This window comes from Homarus americanus, unplaced genomic scaffold (assembly GCF_018991925.1).
Source record: "Homarus americanus isolate GMGI-L3 unplaced genomic scaffold, GMGI_Hamer_2.0 scaffold6317, whole genome shotgun sequence".
NCBI classification, from domain to species: Eukaryota; Metazoa; Arthropoda; class Malacostraca; order Decapoda; family Nephropidae; genus Homarus; species Homarus americanus.
In genome coordinates, this window is record NW_024730668.1 from 19,221,076 (window position 1) to 19,245,279 (window position 24,204).

A 24,204-nucleotide genomic window follows, 5' to 3' on the forward strand; every position below is an offset into this window, starting at 1 on the left:
ATTGTGCCCAGTTAAAAATCTTCAGGAATGGTTATCCAGATTCCCTAATTGAGGCCCCAATGTTTTCTCATCAAGGGATGGTAAGAAATTGTCTTCTAGTCAAATGATAAAATCTTTATCTCAATTAGTGAGTCAAGCAGACCCTGGCAAGAAATTTTTGGCACATGACACTAGGAAATACGCAGGGTCTGTGGCCTTTCTGCGGCATATGAGCCTCAGTCAGGTCAAGGAAATGAGCTTTTGGAGATCTTCAAAAACTTTCAAAGACAGCTTCTTCATCACCATAAGAAAGTGAGTATCCTAATTGAGATATGTAAATTAACATTTTACCTTCCGGTAAATGTTCCTAATTTTGGAAATATTCTACACGGTTTATAATCATAATCTGGACCTAAGTTAGCGGAGCCTTGTATGCAAAGTCACCTCTCTCTCTACTTCCTGCTCGGGTATTCAAAGCTAAGTGTCGCATTCTGAGGTTGAACAAAAAGCCGTTTTTTTCTTAAAACCAGTTTTTGTGATATAACCCAAAATGCGACGCCGATAACCCACCCATCTCCACCCCTCGAGAGTTGACTTTTGTTTACTGCTTGCTCCAAGGCAAGAGATGACGGTGGCAGTGCGTGTGATGGGGGATGAAAGGGGGGTTTCGACAATTGCAATTAAATGCCAGGTAGCGACGTGTCCTCCTTATATTACTTATTAAGTAATTATTAGATGTTTTAATTGCCTTTATGTTGGCCTGGCGAGTTATTGCTAGGCATTAACATACCTAGGTTAAAAGCTAAGCGTCACATTCTGGGTTATATCACAAAAACAGGTTTTTATAAAAAATGCCTTTTTTAGTTGATTTATATAATCACTTTATTTCTCATTGGAGATGTAAGGTCATGGTGATGTGACTGTCTCTTCACCATTAGTCAGGTCTCTTTGTCTAAATAGTTCTGGGATCTTGGAAACAAGAAGTTGATTCAAAACATACTTTCAGCTACTGGTGTGTGTGTGTGTGCGCCTGTCTGCCGGTGTGTGCTTGTCTGTCGGTGTATGTGTGTAATAATAATAATAATAATAAATGGTTTATTAATAGAGTTGCAGCCGGTGGCTCAAAATATACATGTGATTTAGACATAATGATATGCGTTCAATACATTTACAGGGCTGTACAGTACATAAATCAGGAGTTGTTTATTATTTAAATAGATGGGATGGTGCTATTCTTATATCTATCAGTGTGGGCTCTTATGGGCTGAATTTTGAAGTAGTGGCGGACTCTGCGAAGTGGGCGGGGGACTGCTGATGGCAGGAGGTGGCGATGACGAGGATGGTACAGTAGTCCACTGCCAAACCTTGCTAGTGCTTGGTGGTGGAGGTCACTGAGGGATGGCATTTCCAGGGTGGAGAGTGTGTTGTTGTAGCCGGAGTAGTCTGCGTCGAGCATGATTCTGCAGGCCCTTTTCTGTACCTTGTCTAGCTGATGTTGTTAGGTAGAGTTGAGAGAAGACGACCAGGCTGGTGATGCATACGTTAATTTGGGGGAGAAAAAAAGGTGTTGTAGATAGTCCTCAGCTCTGGTGTGGGTGCCCTAAGTGACCTGAGTCGTCGTAGCATGTGGAGTCAGTACGAGGCTGCCTTGATTGTGTTGTTTACATGGGCCTTCCAGTCCAGTTTGTGGTCTATGGTAATGCCAGGAGTTTGGCAGACTGCACTAACTGGAGAGGATGGGCACCCACTGTGACTGTTGGAGCTTGCACTGGAGTGGTGGCGGTATTGATGTGCATGATTACGATTTTGGTGTGGTTGATGGTTACCTTGTTCTCCGTAGTCCATGCCTGTAGCCTGTCCAAGGTGCCTTGTAGCGATGAGTAGTCCGGTGAGGTGTTGTCCACTGTAGCCCCCACAGTGCAGTCATCCACGTACTTCCACCTGTGAGGAGTGTCCGACAGAGCGTCGTTGATCAGGATTAGGAAGCACAGTGGTCCCATCTTGGTTCCCTGGGGAACACTGCAGGTGAGGTGTTGAAATGTGGAGACAGAACCCTGGTACCTGATTGCCTGATGACGCTTACTCAAGAAATCGGTGAGCCATGAGACCAGGTTGGTGGGCAGCCCAAGTGTAATGGCCTTGTTGATAACAGTGCAGTGATCAAGGTCAAAAGCCTTCCTGAAGTCAATAAGGGCAACGGCCAGTGATGTCTTACGTTTCTGTAGGTTTTTGTGCAGGAAATCCAGGAAACTAACTAAGCTGTGTGATGTAGAGGAGGTCCTCATATTGCCAAAGTGTTGTGGATCAATTGACTGATAAATACGAGCAAATGCCCACTCAAAAACAAAGTCTTCACAGAGTAAACTAGGTATGGGGGTAATGGCAACTGGCCTAAGGTCGATAGGGGACTGTGGGGTGGGGACCTTGGGGATAGGGGTTACAAATGCGATTTTCCATTCATTAGGGCATTTACTTTGTCTGAGGGATGCATTGATAATAGAACGGGGGTGGCAAGTTCGACTGCAAACTCCTTGTATATTTTGATTGGGAGGTCAATTGGGGTTGTGGAGCATTTGGATTTAAATTTCAGGAGTTTGTTAGCTATCTCAAATGGTTCAACACTGGGAGGGGGAAGGTAAGTAAGCCGGAAGGAGAGAGAGGTCAAGACTGGGTAGGGTATGACATATGGTAGCAAAGTGGTTATTAATTATCTTCGCTGCCTCATCACTAGGTAAATGAGAGATGAAAGGAAGTGTGGGAGTCTGATGGTTAAGACCTCAGAGATCTTATACCTTAAGAGTACCACTGACCGATGCTGACCTCCTTGAGGCCGTGTACTTTCCTGGGATAATAATACTTCTTGACTGACTTTGTTTCCCTGATGAGGTTACATAGACTTTTGTACAGGCGTTTGTTGGTGTAGTATGCCGTGTTGCGCTGCTCAATTAGTCTTTTGATACGGGTTCTAATCCACGGGACATAATCGGGGTGGATCCTCAGTGTCTTGGCTGGAAAGAAGTGGTGGTAGGCTTTGGTGATAGTGTCCAGGTAATTATCCCACTTGTTGCACATCGTCTACCGTGATCACTTCAGTTCAGGGATACCGGGTCACCCATTGTCCGAAACGGCGCATGGCAGAGTCAGGGGTAGGTCGGTAAGTCCTGGTGACAACTGGCGGTCGTGAGGTGGTAGGTGTAGGTGACCACAGTACAGACAGGTGGGGGCTGCGCCCCATGGGAGACAGCGGCTGGGGGTAAGGTAGTAGTTGCCGAGATCAGTCATGATGAGGTCCAGGGTGGCATTCCCATGTGTTGGAAAGTCAACTATTTGTGCAAGGCGGAGGTGTTGGGTGATGTTACTGATGTTTAACTAATTAAAGTCACCACATATTACTAGTTTAGCACATGGAAATCTGGATCTCAGGGAGTTGGCAGTGTCTATTATATGAGTAACCAGTACATTGACGGTTGGTGCGCGCGGGGGGTGATAACAAACACAAACAATGAGGGAGGCAAGGGGGTGGGAGTGACCTGAACCCACAAAGCTTCCACATCCTCAGGTACATTAACACCTACTGTAGGTGTGTGTGTGTGTGTGTGTGTGTGCCTGTCTGTTGGTGTATGTGCGTGCGTGCCTGCCTGCCTGTCAGTGTGTGTATGCCTGTATGTTGGTGTGTATGCCTGTCTGTCGGTGTGTGTATGCCTGTCTGTCGGTGTGTATATCTTTGTTATATGAACTATTTCCTCATTGAACACTTTGGCTAATGACCATCTCCAGCCCCTCAGTCGCTAGTTGTTTGTGTTTGTTTTCCCATCACTTATGATACTACATATCCTGTACTATATATGCAAGTTAATAATTGTGCCTGGATATTTCTAGTTGTGTCAGGTTTTATGTAGCCTTTGATCCAACACACACTAAATTAGTGGCAATATTATATGAAATTCTTGGATTACTGAACACTATAATGTGTGCAGTGGGCTTTCTCTCTTGGAGGGGTAATACAGTAACACTATTCCTTTATTGTTTGGAAATTGTTTATGTAAGAAGGTTCACGGGACAATGTACACTAGGAACACAACTGGTCTTGACCGCATCTCCCTTGGTCACGTCCACCACTCCTGGGGGACGGGTACAGAACAAGGTGTTTGAGTTATCGTCATTTAATATGGAGTATTTTTCTGTCTTCTATGTTATATTGGGGAAAGGTGCAGTGTGAATTATTGGTTCACCGGGTGAGGAGCTCAGTAATTAGTTTACACAAGTCTTTTAGGACAGTACATTATTTTAGCCTGCAACTTGTACATGGCCGTGTCAGGCTTTCAGATCACTCGTCTCTTCCCTTCACCAACAAAATCAAACCTCATGCTTCATGCCTCTAGTTTTGCTTCTTTTTATTAAATATCCCGGGAAATGCCTCAATGATCATCTATTGTACAGTATGTATATGTATCGTGGCAACTAATTTACAGAAGTGAGAATCTCTTAACCATTTGGCTCCTGGGGGTTCCCCTAAGCTAAATAAAATCATCTGATGGTAGCCAGAATGGATTTATAAAGTGCGACCATCGATGGGAAAGATTTAAAGGAAATACAGTTTATAGTAAAAAATAAATTTCTGCTTGAGGTTAGTGATATTTCTCATCATTTACAGTACTGTGTTTCCAAGAATAATTCCTGGTATTTATGGTGAATCCTTCCTTCTAGTCATTCTTGCTGTATTATTTCTCCTCTCCTCATATTCTCATCTTGTAATATAAAGTTCTGTACCTGTAAGCAGTTAGCAAATGGTTCACTTGTCATATAGTCAAAGTACCACAAAGAATTCCTCAGCATATGATGGACAGTGGAATTGACTTTTTAAACTGGAAGGTGTTGAGATGGTCACTTGCTGCCCTGCTCAGGGAAAATTATGGCTGCATGACCCTTGTTTGAATGTGGGAAAATTTATCAAGAAAACAGTATGTTGACTTTGACATCTATTTGAGTCAAGATAAAGGAAAATTGGCCATAGCACATACAAAAATATGATAGAGAAGAGTTATGTGTTAGTGTGAAAAATGTTAACAGGCAGATATAGGTAGTTGTTTTGTAGTAGTGCATGTTAGTTTTAATGGTTGTGGTTTTAAGAAAATTGTGGATGGAATTTGTGCAGTATGTTGCTACACAATTTGGCAGTGCAGGAGCATGTTTTTATTTTGTTTAATATTTAATGTTTTGCTTTGCTTCAGGCATCGTGTGTCCTTAGCTCTACTTTGTCTCTAGAATATTAATATGAAAATTGGATTGTAATTATTGCTTTGTATATCAGTAAATATAACAGTGGCTTTGCATTGTGAATCTATTGAAATGTTAAAGATTTATTCTGTTTTCTAGTTTTCTATAAATTTCTTTACAGAAATTATGATAATAATTATTGCAAGCAGTTAACAGAACACAAACAATGGAACACACCTGACTCTCTCTTCCATCCTTATCATTCAGTCTATATAACTACTACAGTATATCAGATGTGTTCAGTACTGCGGTGGTCACTGCCCCAGTACAGTACTTTACTACTCTTATGGTATTTAAAGCAACATTACTCATGCAAAAATATTGTCAAAGGTATGAGTGAGTGTTATCATTCATGTGGAACACAACCTCTATGAATACACCTATTTTGCTGAGACATCAAGTTAATATGTATCATCGCTAGACAAAGTAAGAAAGTGAAAGTGGGCGTCATGGGCCTGAGAGCCAGTGTGAATACAACACATTGTCTACTTAGCCTTCAGTACACAAGGAAGCAGCTTGGCCAGTATTGCACTTGACTGTCTTCACTATCCCAATTGTGGGTGGACTTGGGTGCCAGGGGATCAAACCAGTGACCCTTAGAATAGGAGGCAAGTGTTCTTTCCACTCAGCAGCCACACCCTGATGAGACACAGTACTGTACAGAATATTAAATTGTGGTACTTTTCCTGGATCTTAATCAGTTATACCGAATGTGACTTCATACCTCACTGGTGAAACATTTCTTCACAAGTAAAACATCTTGGGTTCAATATCCAGCCTAAGTGAAAGTTGTTGTTTATACAGAACACAGACACCTGCAGACTCGGCATTGAAATAAGTAAACTAAAAGGTATGCTTGCTATTTTTGGAACAATATTTCAGTGCACTAGCAGTCTAGCATTCTTCCAAGGTGTTTGGAATCCATTAGCTGCTGAATGCTAAGACTTATGAAATCAACAATTGTGCAATTATCCTGCATCTTAGCAGCAAAAGGCTGGTATGCATGAAAAAGACTGGAGCTCCTGTTCCAATAAAACATAATCCTCACATTTGTGGGAAGGACTTACACACAGCATACAGGATGTTAAGATTTGAGTTATCTGAACTTCAACTTTGAATGTGTTACTGTTACACAATTTTTATTTATGTAAGAGATCACCTTAGGACTGTCATACTATATTGTTGAAGAGATAAATGTTCAGTCATTTTCACTCAGGCTAAGGTTGTTGGTAGTGACTAAACCAACTGGTAAACAATATACATTATATCTTGTTGATACCTTACTTAAAGCATCAAAATATAATTAAATATCATCTGACCAGATATAAATCATCCCCACAAACCATTTCCCCGGCAGGGCAAATATTGAAATAGTGATGCTGTTACTGTAGTCATCCCTGGAGACTTTCATGTTATTGTCTTCTTTAACCCCTAAAAACCCTATACCTGTACTGTATGTTATCATTATGTGGCAACACTTAATCAACTTTAGGAAACCCATTCTGGAGTTATTTTAGGGAAAGACAGACAGACTGACAGAAAAACAGGACCAAAAACAATACTCAGCTGTGCCACAGTTATTTAATGTGTTAAATCATTATGAAAATAGGTATAACATTAAGCTTTGAAGAATAGATGGTGGAATATTATAAAAATACTTGAATATGTTGTGGTTACTTAAATGTTTGGTGAATTATTGAAGGGAGAGTGAACTAGTTCATTATTGTTTAAAAGAAATAGTATTTTTTAGAAGATAATTACCACAAATATGTCAAAGGTTTAAGTTGATACTCAGTTTTAAGTAACAAATGTCATTAACTGTTATTAGATTTTTTTATGCTTAGATGTTAACATACACTATACTGTCGGTGTTAAATATAAAGTGTATTTGCTGTGCAGGGTGTGGCCAGTGGCGAAGGTTGTGAGGATAATCTGCGGTCTCGTTGTAAGTCCCTCAACACTTGTCCTCTCTGCCGCGCTCACCAACACTGTGACTGGCTGGAGCATCAGTGTCTCGTTGCGCCAAACAGAACTTCCACTGCTGGAGCTCTGGGTGAAACAGCTCCCAATCTATCACTGGAAGATATCCCCAGCACCCCATCTATTGATCAGACAGACCATCAGTCACCGGTGAGCGGTGGTACTCGCAACGCACTACACTCTCATAGACCGTGTGAACCTACTTGTGCACAGAGGACTTCGTGTTCTAACTGTACAGAGACAAAGGTAAACAATATCTCTTATCAATTAATACATTTTGTTTAAGAACACAGTATATCTTGATCTAGCAGAAAAATTTTGCAGTATACCGTATATTACAACCATACATCATCATATACAGTATTATATTATATACTACCTTAAAATGTGATATGATAATGAGCTGTGTTTTCTCAATAAATTATATACAGGAATGGATTTTTTGTCTGACTTTTTTTCTTTCTTTCTTTTTTTTTTTGTGTGTGTAGGGGTCATGTATGTGGTGCTTCAACCAGCAGCGATGTGTCAACAATAACTCCTACTTGGTCAGCTTCCCATATGGTCAGTGCAGGGAGTGGACCACAGAATCCAAGAGGTGTATTGGTGTGGAACCGGGTGAGAGAGTAACTTTAGTTCATAATGTTCAAATAAAAAAATTAGATAAAACTGAAGGTAAGAGGGTTAAGGGAAGGCAGAGACTGAGGTCAATGAATAAATTTAAGACTAGGTCCCTCAAGAGATGTGAAGAAAACTGAGAGGATTAATGGATTAGATGATGGATCGGTTTTGAAGTTTACACGTTAAATCTTTTTACAGGATTAAGTAGATGTAGCATTCACCAGACGTGCAAAAAGTGCCAGGCAGACGTGGCATGTGGGTGGTGTGACGATGGTAGTGGTACAGGCATTGGAATGTGCATGGAGGGGGGACAGAGAGGACCCATCAATCCTGTCACCGGTATTATGCAGAAGAACAAATGTCCCAAATTAAACTGGTTCTTCACTGAATGTCCACGTAAGTTTCTTTATCAATTGAATTGTCTCTAACAAGTGTCCCAAATCAAACTGGTTCTTCACTGAATATCTATGTAAATCTTTGTTGAATTGCCTTTATGTCCAGTATGTACTGTAATTCTCCATTTTTATCAGATTGGTGCTTCACGTACTTCCTGTGTTTGCCAAAAATGTGAAAGTGTTTAATAAGATTACGCTCCTTGTGTCTACTAGAACCTTAACCCTAATTCTTAACAAGAACATTAATATCATATATAGGTTGGCAGAGAGAAATGGACAGGAAATTTGCCGAGTTGTCTTTTGGTTATTTTACATTACACTTAATAGGAAAGCATCACTTTTTTCCCAGATATTAAATGAACTGATTAATTCTTTCTTCATATTCCTTTACTTGACAGTAATACAGTACAGTAATATGATAAGAGTGTCATCTTAGGTATTGGTTAAAGACCTCACTGTCAACACTTTATAAGTCACAGATAATTACTGTATGAATAAGCTATTATTCTGGATATAAACTATGATCTATAACCTGTTCTTTCAGTGTGTAACTGCAATGGTCACAGCAAATGTGAAAATGGTAGCCAGTGCATTTTGCCATGTGCCAACAACACTGCGGGATCTCACTGTCAATACTGCATTGAAAAGTTTTTTGGGAAACCCATCAACGGCGGCCTTTGTCAACGTAAGTTATGTTTTACCGTACTGCTCTGAGATATACTTCATATTCACTCTTTGTTCCTGAAAATATTGTTAGTGAATAATTGTAGAGGTGTAGCAATAGATGAGGTGAAGTTAGTCAGTAATACAGGAGACTTTTGATATATCTCAACAGTTGGACCAAGAACTACTGTGTGATTGTGGTACAGGACTGCAGTGAAATAATAAATCCCTTAAGACATATATTTCACCCATGACTCACCTCGATGGCAGGCTGACATACCATGCCACGCACCTCACTCCTGACACCACACATTAACAAAACAAACTCTTTTAAATAATTTTACTCCATTACTAAACAACACAATAGAGTAATGATACCCAGTTCATGAGAGATATGTACTGTATAGAGGTTAGGTGAGGTTAAGTTAGATTAGGTTGGGTTAGGTTAGGTTGAGTTAGATTAGGTGAGGTTTAAAAGGATAGCTTGTTCTTGGTGTCATGACCAGGGTGACCTCAGAATATGGGCTCATATAACCAATCAACTGTCACACATTAATGAACCTCTTCAACTCTTCAGTTTTTGAAAAGTAATATACAATGATCACTAACCTCGTTATGCTTTTAAGACCTTTGTTGTTCAGGTGCAGTAATTTACTCTAGCAGCCAGCATAAACCTTCAGTGTACTGTATTAGGTGTAGGGTAATTTTAGTTTGTTTGTTACGTTAATTTTTATGGATTTACAGGAAAATGGAAGTGATTTAGGTTACTGTAGTATATCCTGGAAAAATTGAAGAATCAAACTGAAATAATGAGGGTCTGTTGTACAGTATACATATGTAGCCAGGGACAACACTCTTTATTCTCTTCTCTGAGGCAGTGGGCCCCACGATTACAGTCGGGTGTTTTGTTCCTCTTTTGGGTGTAGACAAGCCTCTCCTCCGTAAACTAGAGTACAGTGAGTTCTGCTATAACGCGTGTTTTGATAACGCGATTTATGAATTAGGAACGATATTTGTATAACGCGAATGCTTGTTTGCTATAACGCGATTTTTGCTTACTATTTCTCCAATTTTGTGGTATTAACTGTGAATATAGTAAAGAAGAATATCAACAAGAAGCGTTCTGGTGATAGAATTCCCGGTGATGATCGTAAAAGAAAGGATATAACACTTGAAGAGAAGCTCGATTTTATCAACCTCAAAATCACCCTTCTCCACCATCAAGTAAAGTGTTACATTTACTGTATGATTTCATTATTAGATATGAATGTAACATTTATTTAGACTGTGCTATCCTTTGTGTTAGGCTAACTACTAAATTTTTTCGATTTCGATTAATCTGCACCTAACCCTATTTTCTCCATAAGCCCTGTTATTTCTATTACGCGATTTTCTATAACACGATATTTTACAAGAACACAGTTATCGCGTTATAGCAGAACTACCTGTATTTGAATGTGTGTGAATGGAATCTGGATGATTAAACAAAAGCTGATGATTCTTTTTATTAATTGCAGCTTGTATGTGCAATGAACATGGTGACACATGCAACAGGGAGACGGGCCGATGCAACTGCAACACCAAAGGAGTGACGGGCGATCACTGTGAACGTTGTGACACACAGAACAACTATGTCGGTGAGCCACTCCAAGGATCCTGCTTCTGTAAGTATTCTCGAGGCTTGTGCACCCACCATAAAAAAAAAGTCCTGTCAGTCCCATCAATCATGTGAATTTGAAACATCACACAGTGCACCATCAGTGAACCCAACTATTTGTGATGTCTCGGGTTCAAAGGTTCATGAGTCTCAGGTTGTTTCATGGAAGGGAGAGAGGTTTGACATGAAATTATCTTGGGTGGCTACCATGTCAGATGGCAAGTCTCCAGTGTCTGTGTTCATAATACCTGCCAAGTGTAACTGGTGCTATAACCGCCAATCAGACGATTAGTGGATTTATTGAAACTTGTAACGTTGGACTCAAACATTATAATTTGGTCAAACGTGTTGGATACAATTCCTTTTAATATTTCACATAAAACATACATAGGCAATCACATGAATGTCTAATCCAATATATATTTACATAACAATCATAGCTATGTAATCAGTCTAAACTTAACACTTATAATGAGTACTTAAGTTTCCATATTATTGTATTATGTCGTCACAATGATAAACGAAGCAAAGGACACAGTCTACCTGTGTACACAATAAGTACCAGTTAAACTTACATGTTGAAAGTCTCAAGAGAAACCAGGTTAGGTGTTGCCTCTGTGGTCTGAATAGCTACAGTGATACACATTGCCGCCTCCCCAACCCTCTCTCGATGGGTGAGGGCTGCTGAGTCAGGCGATTATACACAAACAAGCTCCCTTACTACCACCCAACACCTCACCTCCTCTAGGTCTCTCATCTTCAACCATCTCAACACTCTACATACAGTATACGGGCAAGCACGCCCAATAAACAGATCAGGCCTTTGATACTTAATTTTGTCACATTCATGTGACTATGCTGCCCTCAGGCTGCTGGTATTTAAGTTTGTCACTTTCATGTGACTATCGCTGCCCTCAGGCTAGTAATATTCGTCAGCTCCTTAACTTTGTCACATTCATGTGACTATGCTGCCCTCAGGCTGGTGGTATTTAGCTTCGTCACTTTCTTGTGACTGTCGCTGCCCTCAGGCTGGTGGTATTTAGCTTTGTCACTTTCTTGTGACTGTCGCTGCCCTCAGGCTGGTGGTATTTAGCTTCGTCACTTTCTTGTGACTGTCGCTGCCCTCAGGCTGGTGGTATTTAGTTTCGTCACTGGTGGTCTTGTGACTGTCGCTCAGGCTGGTGGTATTTAGCCTCAGGCTGGTGGTATTTAGCTTCGTCACTTTCTTGTGACTGTCGCTGCCCTCAGGCTGGTGGTATTTAGCTTCGTCACTTTCTTGTGCCTGTCGCTGCCCTCAGGCTGGTGGTATTTAGCTTTCGTCATTTCTTGTGACTGTCAGGCTGCCCTCAGGCTGATGGTATTTAGCTTCGTCACTTTTTTGTGACTGTCGCTGCCTGCCCTCAGGCTGATGGTATTTAGCTTCGTCACTTTTTTGTGACTGTCGCTGCCCTCAGGCTGGTGGTATTTAACTTTGTCACTTTCTTGTGACTGTCGCTGCCCTCAGGCTGATGGTATTTAGCTTCGTCACTTTCTTGTGACTGTCGCTGCCCTCAGGCTGGTGGTATTTAGCTTCATCGCTTTCTTGTGACTGTCGCTGCCCTCAGGACCCACTCCGACATCTTGCTTATTCAGGTAACTTGAATTGCGTTCGTTACCGTCGACCAGGCACTCACTTAGCCCACTCTAACACTCGCACCTGATATCATTCCAAACTTTACATTGATATTTGGGTTATTTACAAAGCAGTATCACTTCAGTCAAGACTATTTTCTGGAGTAACCAGGTTTAGCTATTATCGATGCGAGAAGTATACGGACGTTGCACTGCACTTCTCGCCACTGGATACACACACCCACACGCACACACTCGTCCCTCGAGTGACGCGTGTTGGTGAGCCAAGCTACACTGAGAGTGGCTGAGCTCACTCTGACAACATTATTTTCTTCAATAACAAAGGTTCAAAATATTATCACCAAGATAAATCTACGGGCATTGCACTGTACTCCATGGCACTGAGAACACACGCGGATGTACATCCCTCCAGTGGGTTGAGTTGGGTTGACCTTGGTTAGCTCTGATTAGCTCCTTCTGCTACACAGTAGACCGTCACGTTTGACTATAACCGCCAATCAGACGATTAGTGGATTTATTGAAACTTGTAACGTTGGACTCAAACATTATAATTTGGTGAAACGTGTTGGATACAATTCCTTTTAGTATTTCACATAAAACATACATAGGCAATCACATGAATGTCTAATCCAATATATATTTACATAACAATCATAGCTATGTAATCAGTCTAAACTTAACACTTATAATGAGTACTTAAGTTTCCATATTATTGTATTATGTCGTCACAATGATAAACGAAGCAAAGGACACAGTCTACCTGTGTACACAATAAGTACCAGTTAAACTTACATGTTGAAAGTCTCAAGAGAAACCAGGTTAGGTGTTGCCTCTGGTCTGAATAGCTACAGTGATACACATTGCCACCTCCCCAACCCTCACCTCCTCTAGGTCTCTCATCCTCAACCATCTCAACACTCTACATACTGTATACGGGCAAGCACGCCCAATAAACATGACATGACTTACAGCCTAACATAACATTTGTTTATATGTCATCATAATTATGTACCGCTTGAGGTAACAGGTGCCATGAGTCGACTACTTTGACATGTACTGTGTGTGGATTTAAAAATATACACCTGTAATGTAAGGGGCCGCATCATGGCTGATATTCTCCATGTAAAAACAAATGCACACATTTATTATGAACAGGATAGTAACAAGTGAAGAGACAATGTGCTAAAGTTAAGAATATTGATTCTCAGATTTTTGCAGATTTTCATACTAACAAATTCAGGTATCATGAAAAATCCTAATCATGCTACATACAGTACAGTAAGTATTTTTTGTGTCACCCCCAGATGACCTTCAAATTGACTACCAGTTCACATTCAACCTTTCCAAAATCGAAGATCGTCACATACGTCAAATCAACTTCTTCAACGTACCAACCAAGAGTGATGTAGACACTGACTTCGACATTTACTGCTCCAAAGCCACAAAAATTAAAATATCTTCGAAAACAAGTTAGTGACTGTGTTTTTTTTTTTCATTTGGTTAGGTTAGGATTTAAGCTGTTTAATATAAATTATAAAACATCTCTTATAGTACTAGATACAGGTTAACCAAATAGAATATTAAAAATGGCATCCATTGGATTAAAAGTTAGTCATCTTACATTGTAGTAGTGTATATGGAGGACTTTTGCATTAGTGTTATTTGTCTCTGTCGTCACTTTCAGCTCGGAGTCATGAGTCGTGGATAATACGCAACTACACAGGTACGAGAATTAAGCGGAGATTCAGCGCCTCGGACTACACTTTCGGATCAGCAGATAACAACACGACCTTTCACGTCTACGTCTATAACTTTACTCCTCCTATAGAGATTGTTGTGTCTTTCTCCCAACATCCTAAACTTGATCTAATTCAGTTTTTTTCCATATTTTCCTTGTAAGTATTATTGTGTTGCTTCATTTCTATGTATGTATTTATGTAAGTATGTATGCATATGTAAGTATGTATGTACAGGTATGTTTATGTATGTATGTTTGTATGTATGCATATGCTAGATTGTATGTATGTTTATGTTTGTACTGTATGTATGTATGTATGTTAGAATCTAGTTAAAAGTACTATTAAATGTTTGAGTAATTTTTTTTTTGGGGGGGGTTAAGATTCTTTACTTAACTTTTTTTTTTTTATGATACTGTACTGCTTCTTTTAATGTTCTGGCTGTACATGACATTAATACTATGTTATTTTGCTGTTTCAGATGTTTTTTAGTGTTGTTAACTTTGGCTGCAATACTATGGAAAATAAAACAGAAATACGACATCTATACCAGGAGACAGGTAACTATATCCTTATGCCATTTTTCAGAGTTAGTCAGCAAGTATTCACCAGGTGAGAAGGATTAGCTTTGTCCAGGGGCATTGATGTAGCTGGTAGTTATATCAACACATCATAACAGAATAATTCCCCACAGTGACAACTTCTGGGTTCTGTTAGTGGAGAGGCAAAGAGGTGGTAGAGAAATAACTATGGGAGAGAGAGAGAGAGAGAGAGAGAATTCATTAAGGCTAGGTTAATATATGGTGCGTGAAGTGTTGGTTCTTAAAGGTAATTAGCGTAGCGTTTCCTCCCTATACGATAACTTTCATCACGTCTACGGCACACATCATTAATGATAGCCACTACGACCCCAACAGCGTCTGTTGGTTGAGATGGAAGCCATGGCGTCTCGTCCATTCCGCCCCATTCTTCTGGAACTGTATCCGAGGGGTGCGGACGCTGAGGTCCTGGACACTAACGACTCCACTCCTACTACTACAACAACCACCTCCATAACGACCTCTACGACCAACACAGTCACAAGCAATTGCTGTGTAACGGGAACAAATGGGGCCATGCCCAATGCCACCTCCACTGCCATCCCCTGTCTTTCTTCCAATGTCATCACAAAGGCTTCAAACAAAGATAATTCAAAATTTTGTAACAACAGTGCCAATAAAGTCATCCCCAATTCAACATCACCAGACAGTCTCTCCTCTGATTTGTTAGACAGTCTCAACACACTCAAGATAAAGAAGAAGGTACAGTATTGGCAGATTTTTTATATATTATATTTTATTTTTAAATTTTTATAGGTTTTCACTTTTGTCAAATGACATATTGCATTAAAAGCCCATTGGCAAAATTTATATTTTTATTCATATCCAAAAGATTCAAATGTTTACATTCAAGATTCTTTTTTAATGATGCAGATTGAGGAATATTATTTATTTTCTAGGTCAACCCAAGTCCCATTGCCTTGGAGCCGTGCTGTGGTAACCGTGCTGCCGTCCTCTCCCTCCTCGTGCAACTTCCCACTGGCGGAGAACCTTATACACCCATAGGACACCCAGGTACTGTATGTCCCAAATCCCAGCAGTATTAATGTGGCACTTCATCTACAGGTCTCCCTCTTTTAGTGTTAATGGTAAAGGTACAGTGGTTTATATTCCTGAGAAAAGTATATAAAGGTGATGTAAAAGCTACCTGCACATCTTAATACATCACTACCGGAGGTGTTCAGCTTGTACAGTAACCCAAAAAACTATCTCTACTTGGGGTGATCGATGAATTTCAGAATGAACACTGCGACTCCTGTTGTTTTGGTAGGGTCGTCAAAATCTTTCGTCCGTTGTGTCATATTTTCTCAACACAATTTTGTATAGATAGGTTTTGAGTGACTGTACAAGATGTAGAACTTCACTTATTAAAAAAGAAATTGTTGGTGGGATGTTGCATGTTGAAAAGTTATATTGATATAATGTAAGATAATTTTTTGATTCATGAAACTGATCTACATATTTTTTTCCCCAGGTGGTTTGGCGATTGCCAGCACACTTGTGACTCTCGGTAATCCACGCAAGTGTAGCAACGACCCCATAACACTAGCTAAAGGGGACGTCAACAAAAATAAAACATCAAGAGGAAAGCAACCTTATTCCAGCCATTCACCTGACACATGTATTTAACACCTGCCTCGCCACCCTCCACCAATATATACACATTACTGAATTTCATATGTGTTGTGTCTAGATATTTGCCATTGTCCATTTTCCTCCTGGATTAATTTTGTGTACAATACCTAACATATGGAAAACCTTGTGGGAAACTCTCCTCCGTTTTAGTTATAGTTGATAGATGGAACACCTGTTTTTGTTTTTTGTTTTTTCCCAGAAGATAAATTTTGGTTGGTCAAAATTCAGAAAATCATTTCAGATTAAATGAAAACAGTTAAATTTAAAGTTAATATTAAATTCTTGATCGGCTGTTTTAGTAATATCACTGTTAATCGAGTGAGAATATATTTTGTTTTAATTAAGTGACACGATTGCAAATTGGCAGTACAGCACTGTACTACGGTCTTTGGAATACTTTACAATGTTCCTAAAAAAACGTTTTTTCCCTCTCAACCAGAAAGATATTCATATAGTCAAAGATGGTGAAATCTAGTACACATACAGCTGTATTCAGATGCCTCGAACACTGTTATTTGTGCCTTGATGTTTCCAATATGGATCCATAAAAAGATATACATTGTTGATTCATACTTGTATCAGTATGTATGTCATAAAGAGAGGACACACTGTTGACTCACGTGCAAACCAGTGATCGGGGCCGTGTTATTGTTGGAGCGGTGGCAGGTGCTCCCCATACCAGTAGGTGCTAAGGTTTTTAATTCTCTCACTGACGTTAAATTCATTCGGTTTGCAATTGTTTTAACGCAATTAGAATTTAAGGAACGTTCATATAGGTGATATAAATACTTTTCACAGGTAGTCGTGATGGAAGAGATCTGCAAATTAATAAGTGAAAAAGTTAATTGTATTCGTCTCCAAGTGAAAGTGATAGGAGACTATGGGGCAACGTGTCACATTATTAAGTCCTCGGGTAGTCGGTGTCTGAGAATTAAACGTTAGCCTTGGTATTGAAGGAGTGTCTGGTATGTGTTTTGATAGTTTTCTTTAACACTACCATTGTACTTTTGATGGTGATGAACCAGATGGAGTGAGCCTCATATTTACCACACTGATAAGATGAGTAAATATTAATACGGAGTGGTGTAAGTAGCCGGTAACTGGGAATCATAATATTGGAGAATGGTTGGTATAGATTAGACAAAAGTTAGACTGTGTAGTTATATTTTATTGTAACTTCAAGTAACATTTAATACTTCCATTGTTGGCTTGTCCAAATAATTGATAGGTGACGTAAATATGTAGTTGTTTATACCTGAGCTTGTTACTGAGAGAAACAGCATAGATCAAATATACTGAATACTGTAATGTGTTCTTGCATTAGGCATTAATTCCATGGCGGTCAGTTACCAAGGTCATGGAGTTGTATTCAGTGAAGCTTCTGAATCACCGTGAAGATCAAATAACAACCGTCATTGATAGTAAAGGTGTACTCTAGTGGCACAGGAGGAAAAATATAGAAAATCAAATAAGGTAGCTATTATATATCTTCATATATAATGTGTATGCTATGTCTTACACTCAAAGCAGGGTTGCCTAAGATTAATATTATACTGTAGTTACAAAGTATTCATTTAAACTTTGTGTATTAGGCATGGAATGGTAAGGTTCCTTTTGATGGACTGCAGTATTAGTACACAAACTTGTAGTTTCGATGCTTCTTTGTTAATGATAAAGTAGTGTGCTGGTGGGAAACTTGTAGTCGGTATGCTGCTGATGAAATAAAAGTTTTTGTCATTTTTTTTTAAAGAATTCGTGGCATCACAGATCGTACCTAACGGTTTACAGAAGGTTATGTGAATAGAAGTCCGTATATAAGGCAATGTGCGAGAGATGCGGTTGTGTGTTCGGTTTGATAGTGGTAATATAAATTGTAGGTGTGGCTCAGAATCTGTGATGGTCACTGTGCACTATGAACACAGCCAGTGGTTGTGTGTGTGTGGTGGTGAGGGCTATTAAGAGTGTGATTAACATGCTTGTAAATAATGTCTTTTATTTTGTTGACACTTTTCTTTTTTTAATTTAATTTAATTTGGGATATGTCTATAGTGTACTGGCATTATCCAGTCTTGTGTATGAATAATAGTCTTGAATGCCTATGCATTTTGCAGCAGGGCATTGTTTTTATCATGGCAAAATTTTATATTCTATTTTCTTAGATCTTAAAAGCTGCCTTGATAGATGTGGATTTCATTTTATGTGGCTCAAATATTTTGTTGTTATGGTTTAGGAGATAATGGATGTACATATTGAACAATAATATTAAGACTTCAAATCATGATGTAATATATATAAATATATTATTTATTTAGCCTTTATTATTATAAGACACTGCAGACCAAGTTGTGTGCAGACTGTCTCATTGAATCTCAGCCATGTGATAATTCTCCATTGTAAGAGCTGTGTTCAGGAGACACTAATGAGCAGCCACTCAAGGCTTCATATTGCTGACCCGTGGTAAGTTTCTGCAGTTTCTCCTCTGCTTTGCTTGGAGTGGATAACCAATTTGACCCAGTCTTTTGTTGAGGAACTATGTCCATGTGTTCAGCAGTACAGTAGTGTAGTGCAAAGTGTGGTAGAAGCAGGATTGATTGGTAATACTATTTATTTATTGTTTTTATGTGGATTACTGGACTTGGGTATACTGCACTGTGCTGTATACCAGACTGGACTACATATATATTATAATGGTTGTGGGCCTTTGGGTAAAGTGTTCATTCAAATGTATCACCTCAACAATGTGATCTGATCGCTAGGATTATGGTCAAATCTTTAGAAAGTCTCTTAATAGAATGTAATAATTGCTTGAAATACAGTAAAACCTCAGAAACTCACACTCCTTAGGGACTGAAGACTTGCAGACGATTTATTGTGTAAATTATGATGCATGGGACACCACCACATGCCAATAGTTGGTTTGATCAAATTTATATTTTTTTTTACCATTTTTATTTTTTTTAATACAGTATTGTCAGAAAACTGTGAAATTAATATATTAAAACAATATATAAAAAAATGTGAACTCTGAAGTGTGACTGAGTGAGGTGTTATTGTATGTAATAATTGCTATTAAGTTAATTCTTGAACAGGGTTGGGTTGTTAACAGTTGATAGACCAGTAAGGGATTATAACTGGGCCAATTGATACAGTGATATGGTGAACATGAAGGGTGTATATGTCACTTTACTCATGCTAGGAACATTATTGCGAAGTTGGTAAGTTATGTCAAAAATTGTGAAATTGGTGAGTAGAATGAGTGAGCTGTGGGGACTGTATGTTGTGCAGTCATTACCAGTTCTACCTAACTGTGGATATCTTTTTCCAAACTGGTAGTCCAAGTGTTAGGAGTACAATAACTTATTACTTGTATGTTATCAACAGAGTACAGTAATAGATGTTATAAAACCTGTAATATGATGAGGGAACCAAAAGTATTGTGCTTCTGATATAATGCAGCTATTATTTTCTGTATATATATATAATATATATATATATATATATATATATATATATATATATATATATATTTATATATATCAGAATTTTTTTTTTGTATGTCTGTAAGACAAAATACTTATATGAAGAACTTTTACATGTTGTTGTGCATTACGTTTGTGGGACAACTGACATGTGGTACATTTTAATTGTATATGACCACCATTATTGCTGCACTGTTGTTTTTATGATCTTTGGAGGGCAGTGCAAGAAATAACACTTTACTGCAGGACTATGAGATGTTTATGTTAAAGGTGACTGGGAGTTCATAAGTTTGCCTTGAGTTATGGTGCATCAGGATGGAATAGGTCACACAAGGAAGAAAACTAATACTTTACCCAAGTTTGTCTCAAAAGAGGTACAGTATTAACTTGATTGATATTCTTGTCTTAGTCTAAATGGCAAAAAGGAAAATGTATTTCGGTGTCAACAGTTTTATTTTTTTATATGCTGTGTATCATACCACAGTGTTGACTATAGTGTGGCTGGAGGAAAGTTGTTTATTGGGTTTTTCATATTTGGTTTAGTTTTGAGACAACTGTATCAGTTATTGAGGACAGCTACCATGATGCCAAAGGTGATAGCACCATACATTTACTACTTTGTTTCTGGAAATTTATTGTCACTTGTCACTCAGCTATATTGTTCATCATTCAGAAAAAATGCTCACTGCTGAAAGTTGCACAAATTTATTTTATTTTCAACTAAGTTGTGCTTAGAAAAAAAGTCTCACACTTACGTATTTTTTTTTTTTTTTTACAGTTTTTCATTGTTTAACTTGTGCTTGTGTGATGCGATGTATTCTTTTCTTGAGTGAATATTTGTATGACTGTTTACATACTGCAATAGCTTGAAGCTTCATAAGATCCCCCCCCCCCACAAATAAAAAAATGCAGAACTATATCAGGTTGTGCTGAAACCGTAAGTATTAGACACCTACCTACCTTGTGATTCAGGAATTCTCCCCATAGAAGACCACCCTGACCTCCAGGCTAAACACTTCATCTCAGCACTACACTACACTCAACAGTATCCCACCTATACCTACCAACACAATGATCTACAAACACCTTCACAACTTCCTCCCATCAAACATTATGCTGGAGAGTACAGTATCTCAATAACCACACAACCTATAAATATGAGAATACTGTATAGATTTCCAGGTTCCTTTATGGTTACCACCCTTCCTTAACCAATGTCAATACAATATCTAACTCTCCCTAAAAGCCACTACTGTTTGTCACGATTACACCACCGCCCTACACAACATTACACCACCGCCCTACCCACTTGTACGCACAACCTGTAAAGACAATCCTTCAACACAATTTCCAGTTATCAAAATACCTGAGGTTCATTAGCTTCAGTTTCATGTAAAGTAAGGGATAACAACAACAACTGTTATTATAGATACTGTATTGTGTTTGCTGTAGCACTCGAGACAGTTTATTGGATATGAAAACTGGTGAAAAGAAATTATAGTTAGTTTCTGAAGTGTTTTGGATATTGTCAAACTTTTAAGTTCTCAATGATTCAGTTTTAATCACTGTAACTTGTTCATTGTTGTTTGTGAGTTATGAACAATTGTTTATTTTAATGATACTGAACAAGAATTATAGTTTACAAGGTATTACCATCATAATATTAAATTGCACAGCTAAACCTTAGCAAATTTACTTGAAATAAGAGAGGCTGGTCTGTATTATTTATTTGTTATTAATGACTGACCGTCACTAGATAATTTGATCTGGTGTGGTAACATATTTTATGATTAGTAATTTTACTGAGAAACGAGAATACTTTTTTATTCTAAAATGTTGTACTGTAATATATTTTGAAAACAGTTATATAGTAGTTTAAGATAAATTATATACCACGAAGTTGAAGCAGTAATTTGTGACATTTAAAGACAATTTATTCAGTAACTGATAATTATAAGACTTTAAATTCATCTCTGTCCCCTAAAGCCCAGTAGGAATGGGAAGACATGCAATTATCATAATTCACTAAACTACCCCAAACTCCACCAGATTTTCCTAATAATAATAATATTGTAAACATACTTATTAAATATTTAAGCGTATTTGAACTTCCTCCTCTCTCAAAGATATGTTTGTACTGTTATAGACGATTGAAAGTGTAGAGTCGGCAGTACTGTACCATGACACAAGTGAGAGATTGATGCTGTACTGTATTGACATGTTGGCAATATTGGGGATGCAAGTTGCTTCTGCAGTTGAAATTGATAGCCTTTTATGTTTCAGAACTTGGTCTTGTGTATACTGTACTGTACATGCTGTAATATCTTTCTTTTCCACTTTGAACTTTTATAAGATGGACAAAGTTGTATTAATGTGGTTGAGGGTGATGCAGGACACTGTGCTTAGCTCACAAAGCAATGATCAGTTTTATGTGTAACACGTACTGTTCTGTATGCAGTATACTATATTTTTTATTCCTTTTTAATTTTGTATATTGATTGTTAAGTTGAAGAAAATAGTCTATTATTGATTTTTAAACCTTAAGTCAATGCATCACAATTCATTAAGGCACTGAAGATAGATGCACTGTGTACCAAAGATTATAAATGTACTGTATATGACATGCGGCAATCCCATAACGTGAGTCCTTTGGCATGTCACTTCACAATACTTCAAGGGGCTTCATAAATTACTCTTATATAACTTGTGTATAGGACAGGGGGAAGGGAAGGGACAAATACAATTTTTATTATGGCATACTAGTACTTTTAAGGGTCCATTTTTTTATTGAGGATTTTCACTCATATTTTTTAGAGATGAACGTTTTGTGACATCTAGTCCTGAGTTGCAATTGTTCCCATCAGAAGAGCCACTTTGGCTTACCCTACAGTGAGTGTGACTTCTGTCTTCCCATCTTTGTATACAGCTTTTAGGGTACGTTTCTGATATAGCCGAGATGAAATACCAATTAGTGAATATGGATTTTTTTTTTTTTGTATTGTATTGTATAGCCCTTTGGCTATGTTATGTAGGAAAAAAAAGTTGAATCTGCAATATCCTTTCATAAGTTTAGATTGAGCTAGTTGGGTCTACCAGGTAAAATGGGTCATGTAAAACCTCTAGTAACACTTTACTTCTAGGTCTTTGTTTGTTTTGCTGCAGTCAGTTTCTTGTTACAGTCCAGTTTATTGCAATCTCAAAATCATCCGGAGAAAGTGCTCAGGAAGGTATATATAATATTGTAGATCACGAATTTGCATATTATTGGGTAAGGGAGGTTGACCTTTGTCTCAAGCAGTCTTTATTTACTTCTTGATCTGGCTTTTGGATCATTGTACAAGTCTAAGCATTTTCTCTCTTGTCCATTGTAAATACATCAAATGAAGAGCCTCATTTGGCTCATTTCATTCTCGTGTAATTGCATAAATATTTTCATTCCAGGGCCTGGCTTAATTCACAGCCGTAACTTGCAATTTGTTGTACGGTGTGGTTTGTCTAATACTGAGCAGATATATTTGATGATTGACTAACTGTGTAAGCCACCAGAGTTACCATGAAGAGAAATGAAACATTTTGCAATTAGTTGCGGCTGTGATAAAAGTCCCTCAATGCACTTGATGTCTGTGGTTACTGCAGCAGCTTTTATTGTTTGTTGATAATAAAATAATCTTATTCCTTCACTGCTGTAAAACAATTTTGCTAATAAAAGCCAACTTATGTTTCAGAAGTTTTCATTCCTTATTCTTGTAAAGAGAGAAGGTGCTGTGCTGGGCTGGGCTGGGCTGAGCATTGGGCCTTTATTTCCCAATGTAAATCACTGATACCTTCCAGTCTCCCAACCAGAAAAATAAAGTAACCACTACTGTACTTTACTGTACTGTACTGTACTGTACTGTATTGTATTGTACTGTATTGTACTTTCACCACTGAACTAGAATATAACATAGTACTGTACCTGTATGTGGGGGTCAATACCTGTCTGTGATGTCTTGAAAACAGTTACCATTTGGGGAGCTACAGTGTGTATCAGATGTGCATATGTACAGTACAGTATATGCTGTGTAATGTAGCTATTGGCAGCAGAAATACAATGAGAAGACAGAAACTGTTAAAGTCTCCTTGACAAACAATGAATAGGTTTCCAAGAGTAAATACTGTACCAACAGGCTGCTTTGTTAGAGTTCTATTTTATGAATGTTATGAGATTTTCTCCAGGATTACCTGTACTGTACCTGTATACTGTGCAGTAATTCGTTGGGCAGGTGACTGTTAGTCCACCTTTAAATATATATACTGTAGTGTACAGTGTGCACTCTATTTCTTACATACTGAACTGTATTTAAGATTACTATCTCTAAAACTTAAAGTGGGTGCATTATAAATTGTTAATGAATATTTTATTTTATTTCTTTTGCACTACTGTTTATAATACTGATAAAAGCCTAGACAAGAAATTGAGATAGTTTGGTCACTGAAACTTCTCATACTTCTAAATAAACCTAAAAAAAGAATTTAAATAACAATCATTGTGCATCACTTCTCTGCTGGGTTGGT

The 24,204-nt window shown here is 38.3% G+C and overlaps 1 protein-coding gene across 3 annotated transcripts in view; it reads left to right on the top strand.

Annotated features, from left to right (window-relative positions):
* LOC121867271 (attractin-like) overlaps positions 1-23,371 on the top strand; it is a 48,786-nt gene extending 25,415 nt beyond the window's left edge. For 2 of the 3 annotated variants that reach the window (XM_042367137.1, XM_042367140.1), the window contains 11 exons: positions 7,156-7,482; positions 7,725-7,851; positions 8,053-8,250; positions 8,794-8,934; positions 10,430-10,576; positions 13,506-13,670; positions 13,886-14,096; positions 14,419-14,497; positions 14,837-15,238; positions 15,436-15,550; positions 16,011-23,371. In XM_042367137.1, coding sequence (XP_042223071.1) covers positions 7,156-7,482; positions 7,725-7,851; positions 8,053-8,250; positions 8,794-8,934; positions 10,430-10,576; positions 13,506-13,670; positions 13,886-14,096; positions 14,419-14,497; positions 14,837-15,238; positions 15,436-15,550; positions 16,011-16,165 — 2,067 coding nt within the window. In that variant the 3' untranslated portion in view covers positions 16,166-23,371. The remainder of the gene's footprint in view (positions 1-7,155; positions 7,483-7,724; positions 7,852-8,052; positions 8,251-8,793; positions 8,935-10,429; positions 10,577-13,505; positions 13,671-13,885; positions 14,097-14,418; positions 14,498-14,836; positions 15,239-15,435; positions 15,551-16,010) is intronic. The other variant, XM_042367139.1, reaches the window with a different exon arrangement.
* Positions 23,372-24,204: the final 833 nt, after the last annotated feature.